Below are 9,209 nucleotides of genomic sequence, written 5' to 3' on the forward strand. Positions count from 1 at the left end.
CTTCCTTCCTTCCTTCCTTCCTTCCTTCCTTCCTTCCTTCCTTCCTTGTTTCCTTCTTTTTCCCAGTGAATACCTAAAAGTCACTAATCCCAGAATAGCCAGTTGCAATCCTGGGCCACAGTTTAATAGAATTAAAGGTTTCATTCACTGCTGGCACACAATGCTTGCTGTGTCCAGAATTATTGCTGTCCAAAAAAATGGCTGAGAAGCTGGGAAGACTGACTGCTGTGGCGAGACAGGAGGTTGTCTGCACAGCAAGGGAGAGATTGCTGTTCCTGAACAAGCATGAGCAACAGTTCTATATGGGATCATTAATGAACTACATTTTAGTGAAGAAAAAAAATTTAGAAGAACAAAAAACTTTGGTTCAGGAAAGAATTTGCAAGGGAAGAGATGTGACTGATACACTTTGAGTTTGAGTTAGTGCTAATGAACATTTGGTTACCAAAGCTCGTGTATTACAACAGCAGAGAAGGACTAGGAGGAAGCAGGAGTGCTGTGCGGGGCACAAAACGAGCTCTGACAGGTGAGATTAGCAAAATCCTTCCCACTGTCACATCTCATGGCATCTTCCCCCTTCCCTGGCCAAATGACACCCTCACCAGGACACGATGAGGTCACTTACGCCACCAATTCATATCTAGAAAGGATTCAGAGGAGGAAGTTCAAGGAGGTTTTGTAATCTTAGAGTCATAAACCTGTGTGGCCTCCGCACACTAATAAAACCTGTGGAAAATGATAAATGTGTATCTTCACAGAAAATGATAACTGTATATCTTCCAGTTCACTTTCCTGCTTATCACTGTGTTGCAAAAGAATAGTGAATTTTCAACATATTTTCATGTGCAGACTTGGAGTTCCCTAATTTATAAGTCACTGCATAGTAAACATAGCTAGCAGACAAAAACAAGAAGTTTAAAATCTCTCTGTAAATTCAGTTTATAACTTGGAATCTTCTGTGTTGCAACATCCAGTCCCTGGTGGCCCTAAGCAAACGGTTTTACTATGGCTTTTCTGATATTTCTGCCACAAAGCAATGGGTACCAGGCTTTTCAGAGCTGTTTTAGTAACAGTAATGAGAACACAAAATAGCCATTAAGTACCAGGTCCCAAAGATTTTACAATATCTCTTCGAGGTCAGGATGAGACATGAGATGGAAGAGGATTTCCCTATGGTTTGCTGCCATATTTTCCTATTATCCTTTGGAGCCTGTAGGCTCAGCACCATCTACAACTTCTTTGTGATGGCAGCTCCTACGCTCTAGGCTGACCTGTGGTGTATCAGTGGCCAATACTGGATCCCTCTTCTCTCTTTCTAAAGCATCATAAAATTTAAGTCACCCACTCAGCACCGATGGATGTGGTGATGCAGGATCAGATCCTTACTCCAGATGTGCAAATAAAACTCAAAGTTATTTGATTTTGTATTACCCAGGCCACCAATTTTTGTCCTTCCTGCTGAGATCTGAGAGTAGGAAAGAAATGAAAGTAAGCCACAGAAGATATAGAGAGGAAGAGAACATAAGTGACTGCAATAAGTATAACATCTCCCAGGAAAGAAAAAATACCAGCAAACAATTGCCAGTTGTCACTGTGCATTCATTTCAGCTTATTTCCAACATGCTGTAATAAAACCAAACCTCTCTCAGGAGACTGTCTGGAGAGTCTGAGGTGGATAATCTACAGCATGAGAGGACAGACTTAGAGGGAGGGGGACTACTGAGTACTTCCTTCAGTCTTAGCGCAGATCAAATATGAGCTCTCTCTGCATAGGGACTGCAGGCCAGCCCCACAGAAAACAATGCCCCAGACTGGATGTCTACTAGAATAAGTCCAAATATCCAGAGAAATATGGAAGGCTGTTCACAGCAACAGCCTCCACCAACACATCAGACGTCCTGACCTCCTCACCAACTTGTGAAGCGGACCAACACAGCCGTTTTGGGGGCACATCTGTGTTAGATACCAATGCCCCTGTCACTCAGTGAGCAGGGCAGCACAAAGAGCCCATTGCAATGAACCCAAAGAACCAACAGATAAAATTGCTAGAAATCCAGAGCTCTCATCTTCAGGCAGATGAAAAGCTGGAGTGCCACAGACAAATACTTCTGTTTGTGTAATAGGAACTCGGGAGGGTAAGGAAAATGGATGTTGGCCAGAGGCAGCATCAGCAGACATCGATGCTGGGCAGAACTTCTGCAGATTGGGTCCTGCTGAACAGATCCAGCAGTGGGAGAAATTGCAGTACCCTGTGAATATCTCACTTTAAAAGAACGGTGGATACCCTCCAGTGAAATCCACAGAGTCTTATTCTGGATTTCATCTGAATCTCATCAAATTCTGCAGAATTCAGCTCAAGACTATGGTTTCCACCGGGGTTTTGACCAGGAAACTTTCCTCAGGGATGTTTGCTGGAGGAAAACATCATCTCTCCAACAGATGTTACAACCCTAAACCTTGCACAGAAAATGCTTCAGACAGTATGTAGCCCTTGGGAGATTTCAGTGATGGAAGACGGGAAATGAAAGTGGATGTAAAGATGCAAGGAGAAGATGCAAGGAGGGCGAGGTTGTTTGTGGTGGACTGAGACCTACTTGCAAGAGACAGAACAGGGCCCATCAGTCCAACACGATGTCAGCAAGTTGGGGTATATCACATTTTTAGAGCCTAAAGGCTCATCCATTTCCTCTACAGGCAGGCATCTTCTCTGCTGTACCAGTTCTGAATCATGGCACTGTTTGTATATCCTGTGAGTCTGGCCCAGTTTCTGTTCTCAGTTACACCAGGAAATATTTGGAATAGTTCCGAAGATTACTGTCGATTGATGCCAAAGGAAGCAAGCAATGGCTCAAGGTCCTTGATGGAGAAAAGACATCCTTAGCACTGAGCCACATCTGTGAATCACGCTGCCACTCTGCCCTTCGCTGAACGCATTGCTCTGGGCCTCTCTTAGAAAAGGCTCAGGGCAGCCACCACGGGGGCTGAGAGCCACCCTTCCACCTCACTGTCTTTCCACTCAAAAGCTTTCCCAATGAGGAGCTTCCAGGACTAATTGCAGCAATTCCAATGAACGGTAACAAGGGGTTGAGATTTCCAGAAGCTCTTCAGCACCCGTAGCAATCACAGCAGACAACAGGAATTGCAAATGATCAGCTAAGTTGGCTAAAGGGTTGAACGGAATTGCTCTGTCACAGTGCCCTAGCCCCAGACCCACTGACACTTCTCCCCCTCTGTCTCCTGGCAATTATAGATTAAAAAGATAAATAAAAGCCACAACTTGCATGCAATCTCCCAGCTCATTCTGTAGCCACAATCTATTAGCACAGCTCCTCTGACTGCCATGCATGGAAAATTGTTAAGGGTGAAGCCCTACGCTGGCATCTGCAATGCAGACCTCATCATCTGAGAGGATTTCTGCTGTGCATTTTGCTCTTTCTTCCCGCACCAAATTCCCTTTTCACAGGCACACTAGCCAGAAGGGATTTCTGCAGTACAGCAACAGATCTGAAAGAACTAGTTCACCTGATATTCCCAGCACCACAACCACGTGGTTCTATTCACCTGATTTATGCCTTTCAATTGCAGCATGACCACAGGATGCAGATGTAGTATAACATATTCCCTATGCATTTTCCTGTAGTATGTTTTGTTTTGGTTTGGTTTGGTTTGGTTTTTTTTTCCTAAAATAATCAGGAAAGCAAAAAAAAAAAAAAAAAAAACCAAAAAACCTGACTTCATGCTTGGAAAAAAAAATTGAGAGTTAAAAAAAGAATGTTGTCCCAGCGCACTTATCCCATCAGAGAAACAGCTATGGGGTCCCACGTGCCTCAGGAAAGAAAGGGGGGAAGTGAACTAGTGTCAGGAGTCTGTTTGCACTGGAATTGGGATCTCTTGAGCTCCAGGCTGTTTGTTCTGAATGAAATCATCTGCTGCTGAAAGGCTCAATAACACTCCTGAATGAAGTTTTCTACCTACACCAACTTATTAACTTTTCTTCTAGGAAACCAGAGGGAGAAAAATCACCACGGAGGTCTTGCAAAAAAGAGCCATGGAGAGGGCTGGGCTCACACACATCCACATCCGCCCCGCAGAACGCCCATCCCTGGGGGGCTCAGGACAACGTGCTGCTCTTTCTTGGCCACAGCGCAGATGGAGATGGAGGGAGAGCCCTCAACAAGGCACCTGACACCTTGCTCTGAGCTCACACTTGGCTCTACAAGTTGTCTTCTTTCCCCACTTTGTCTTCCTTCCCCCAGCCCTTGCCGTCTGCCAAAGGGAGGTGTTCAGCAGAGGAATTGCCATCACTGAGAGCTGCTATACACCACTGCAAGACCTTAGCTGAGCAAAATAATGTTGGACCCAACAAGCCAGCCTTTGTCCTGTGTTCACATTTGCTGACAGCCACAGCTCTTCAGGTCCAGGTGGAGCTCCTCTCTCATAACTGCAGCTATTGAAAGGCAGACGTTTACTCTAAGCACATTGTTCAGACTACAAGCAAGGCAGGAAGGGTTCCTCAGCCCAACCTACACCCATATCACTCATGACACTCATGTCACCACCTTCTCAAAAGCAGTTCTGCTCTCTGGAAGCCCCTTTTGCACAGAGAAAGCCCAGAAACCCAGCCAGGGGTCTCTGCTTCTGGATGGTATCTTCAGCTGCCACTGGGTCCGTGCCCCAAGAGACACAGTCGGATCTGTGCTGGGAGCACATCTCAGGGCTCAGGCCTCTCTCCAACACTGCCCCAAGGCATGCAGGTGATGGGGGTGAGAAGGGGAGCACTCCAACCATGCTGGAATGGCTTTCCTCAAACCCACACAGCCTGCTGGCAGGGTTCTCAGCTCTGCTTTTGGCTATGAAATGTCCCTCTGCACTGGAAGTTAGGACACAGTTGAGACAACAAAGGTGCTTAGGCTTTCCTCAGCATGAAAAATTCATTCCCTCCATGGCTACACCCCCTAATGAGATGATCAGTGACCTGATGAATGTCAGGTCACCGCTTCCCAGTACTAAAGGCTGTGCACTGTTTTGTAAAAGCGTGGGTTTTTTTCCCAGCTACCTTCTTTTCCCTGTAATGAAGAAACTGCCCTAAAAGTATGTTCTCTGGGAGCACACGCAGCCATCACTCCCTCGAAGCCCATGTACCAACATCTGCCAGCCAGTGGAGAAAACAGCCTCACTACACGTGTGCATACACACATACATTGTACTTAAACATATATTTATATATGAAACATAAAACCACAAACGTAGGTTGAGCTTCTCTAACATACCCAGTGCTGAATGGTTATTTATCTCATGTATACATCACTTACATGTCTTGATATATTAATACATTTTGTATGGGTTGCGATACAGAAAAAGCCCACAAACGTGAGTTCTGATTTGTCTGTATTTACAACCCTGGGTGTGTCTTCATCATAATATAATAACCCAATCCTGCTCTCTTGTTAAAAAAATGACATCTTTGTAATGGTACAAAATTATTTCTGTGTAATCCGTATAGAGGATAAGTTATTAAGGAAACAAGCATCAGAAATTGTCCTATTAAGTCAAGGCTGTGGATTTTAACCCTTTCCACCATGTCAGGTCTGGGCATGTGTGTTTATATATTCCAAGTGCTTCTGTTCACTGTATCAGAGTATGACCACAGGCCCCACAGAAAAATGCCAAGCCATTTTTAGCACAAGCTCAGCATGGCTAGGTGCCATGCTCTTCATATGTCATGAAGCCCTTCTAATAGTCCTCACTGTTTTGCCTCCTCCCTCCTCCCTTCAGAAACCCCACAATGAATGTAAACCTTTAAATCTTCCCATTGGCCATAATGAAAGGGTAGTTTAGCAGCAAAAAAAAAAAAAAAAAGGTGCCGGGACATCATTACTCAAGTTCCAGTAAAAGTTGGAAGGCTGGCACTGGGGGAGGGAGCAAAGTTATTTCAACTGAGTGCACCCCCCAGAATAATAAATAAATAAATGAATATTGAGACATTGAGACATTGTGCCAATAGGATCTGTGCAGAGGGTGGGCAGAGGGAACACCACCTTCAGGGATGGCATGGAATTAGAAGAGTAAGTGCTTTATATATATATATACACAGAAGCTTTTTCTGATCTGATCCTGAGAATGGTTGCACGCAAGCAGACACTTGACCACTCCATTTGGGTAAGCTTATGGGTGTATTGAATAAGGTTCTGGGTTTGCAGGATTACAGGCATCATCTGGTGCCCTCCTTTTGCATGGCTGTAAGATCTATGGGACACCAAATACAGCAACTGTATGACTTGTGGATCTGCATAAACATCAGCTCCCAAGGCAGCAGCAACCACTTACAGCCTGGAGGGATCAGCTCCAGGTTCCTGGGCTGCCCGTGGGTGGATGCCTCCAGAAGGCGACAGCATGGCCCCTACAGCCCTCCGCTCAAAGCCAGCTTTGCTGCTTCCAGAGAATAAGGGATCTAAAGCACTCCTGCTCTCCTGGATGGAAAATGCTATATTGAGCCTCTACATCTGTCTTAGGTGTAATCACGGGTATGGCAAAGTTCCTGCAAAACATTTGCACCAGGAAGTAACTTGACACATGTATGAAGTTCCAAGTCAAGTGAAAGGCATGACGTTAATTACCAGCAGAGCTTGACATTTAGAAAAGGACTTTAAACAGGATTTTTAAACAGGATTTAGGCATAAGTTTCAGCCTACGTATTTACATCCAAAACGGAGATCCAAAAAGACCTCTTCAGCCACCACCTGGCCCTGAAGATCCCAACATTTTCTAACAGCTTCCTGTTTCACCCTGAAGTCACCATATCTATACCCCTGCTTCGAGAATCCAGGGCTGACCAGGAAAACACATCCTTTCTGCCTAAGACCCTCTGAACGTCAGAAACCAACACAATGCACCAAGTCTCCAGGGGCATCTGGAGAACTCTTAACAAAACTGCTCTCAGAACAGGGCTGAGGCCTTTGGCTCTACAGCACTACCAGCTGGGAAGAAGATATCTTCCAACTCTTCTGCAATAGCTCTGTGTTCCCGTGGCCCAAACCCTGCCTCTGCAACACAAGCATTAAAACTGGAGTGGAAAGTTGTGGATGTTGGCCTCACGTTGGAATGGTAGTTCACCAATTTGAGGTAAAAGGCACAAGAAGATGCCAGAGAAGGGACTGTCACCACATCCTTGTTCGCTCACCCACCAGTGACACACAAAACAGAGCCCAGAGCTCTCATGGGGCTGGAGATCCCCATGATGGTGGCATGCATTACCTCTGCATCCTGGACATCCTGTGGAGCTCCATGTCATCGCTGCCGCGGAAACCTTTTGCGAAGGGGTTGTTCTCAATCTTCAGCTGAGTGATCTGAAAGGGAAGAAGAGCAATGGGTTCATTGCAAGCCCAAGGCATGGTCAGGGAGAGAGGGGATTTTGTTTATTAAACCCAGGCCAGTTAAGATGGTGGGGGAAAGACACTTTTGGGAACTCAAGTCATCCTTCAGCTCAAGCTCTGAGCACTCCAGATAGGGCGTCCTCCAGCTCTCTCCACTGGAATAGTATCTCCTGCCTTTCACTTCCCTCAGGCTCGCCCCATACCTAACACACACAACTCTCGCTGGAGGAAAGCTGCTTTCTGAAAGATCCATACCGTCTTTTTACAGCTGAGATAGAAAGGGCTGCACTGAGCAGAGGGGCTGGTGATGAAGGTGGCATTACCCAAACAAATTTCACTGACACCAACAGATATTATCTCACCTGTGCATAACTATAACCAAAAACTCTCAAATCCTAGAGCCCACTCAGCCAAGGCTCACCCTGTCTGGTTACTCTGTCTGGTAGCTAGCAGCTATTTGCACTCCAAGAGCACTGCAGTTGACATGCTTCCCCTGCCAGATGCACACTTGCAGCAACAGATTAGGAATGTTTATCTCCCAATTAACTATAGAATGAATTAAGGGGGACTGCTTTGCTCTCCTAGTTGGTTACTATGAGAATCTGAAGTTAGCTAGCATGAATCTTCCTCAATCACCTAACTTCAGTCTTCCTGCAACACCAAACTTAAACATCTAAAGCATCACCTATAGAGAATGTCCCTCTATCCAAGTGAGCTCTGTTGCTCACAGAGATGCAGTCCTCTCCTACTGATACCTCCCCTGAGGACTTAGGCAAATATACAGGTTTTCTCACCCTCAGGCTGATGTTAAAGCAGATATCATCTGGCCAGCAACACTCCCCACCACACTGCTGATCTTTTACGAGCTCCCATTGCTGTGCCACTTTTGCCACAAGTGCTTTGGTGGCTCTGCAGAGCGAAGCTCAGGCTGGATCAGGTGTGCGCTGCCCTGAAAGCCAGCCTGCACCAGCTGCTCCTCCAGAGCTGGCATGGCAAAGTGAAGGCAGCATGAGTTTTGGCTCACTTGACAGAAATACAGCCATAAACTCACTGCTGTATGAAACAAATCTGTCTGCAGCATGCAGCCAGGGTCAGCAACCAGGGAGCACCAGCCTTGCAGGGAGAGGAGAGGTCCAGCCTCTGTGCAAAGCCCCATACCAACCTTCAGCTTATGTTGTATCAAATACATAGGCAGCAAAGGCTGCAGTTTCCCTTCTTCCCTTTCTCCATCACTGCCAGGCAGTCTGAGCACAGGGCCAGAAGCAAGGAGAGCCCTGAGCATGGAGCGGCTTCATGCACTCACCATCCTTCCTTCGCACTGCTGGTGGGCCAAAGGGAAGGGAAGCGCTTGGGATTGATGGCGGGAGAACAAAGAGAGGTTCATGCTCACCAAGCCGAGCACGCACAACTGGACCCATCTCTTTGCCAAAATTCAAAGAGAGAAATCTGGCCCGGCCAGTGTCAATAACAAGCACCGCCAGGTGTCTGCACGACCAGCTCATTTTGTTTTTTTCTCATCGTATAGCATATTTTTTCCAAAGGCTAGTTGTTTACTTGACTTTTTTTTGCCTAATTTGATCCCAAATCTCACACAGCCCCCATCACCCACGTATGCACATCCCCACAGGCACTCCCATTAAGTCAGGACCTAATTCACCACATAAGCAGGCGCTGCTTTTTTTTGTCACGCATTTCCGATTTCAAAGCAGAGGCTGAACAAACAACCCATTTGGACCAACCTGCCATTTGAGCTGTTGTCTAGCAGTAAACCAGTGATATATTTCATAATTAAAAGCCCCAAACTGTTAGAAAGCAGCTGTGTACGTTGCAAAGTAA

General features: G+C 46.1%; 1 protein-coding gene across 1 annotated transcript in view; it reads right to left on the reverse strand.

Moving 5' to 3' along the window:
- TBX5 (T-box transcription factor 5) overlaps positions 1 to 8,757 on the reverse strand; it is a 20,623-nt gene extending 11,866 nt beyond the window's left edge. The window contains exons 1-2 of the mRNA XM_042886164.1: positions 8,677 to 8,757; positions 7,255 to 7,346 (exon numbers count right to left, since the gene is read on the reverse strand). Of these exons, the coding sequence (XP_042742098.1) occupies positions 7,255 to 7,346; positions 8,677 to 8,757 (173 nt within the window). The remainder of the gene's footprint in view (positions 1 to 7,254; positions 7,347 to 8,676) is intronic.
- Positions 8,758 to 9,209: the final 452 nt, after the last annotated feature.

Source organism: Lagopus leucura, unplaced genomic scaffold (assembly GCF_019238085.1).
Source record: "Lagopus leucura isolate 7727_CA_CO unplaced genomic scaffold, USGS_WTPT01 Super-Scaffold_100055, whole genome shotgun sequence".
In the NCBI taxonomy this organism is placed as follows: domain Eukaryota; kingdom Metazoa; phylum Chordata; class Aves; order Galliformes; family Phasianidae; genus Lagopus; species Lagopus leucura.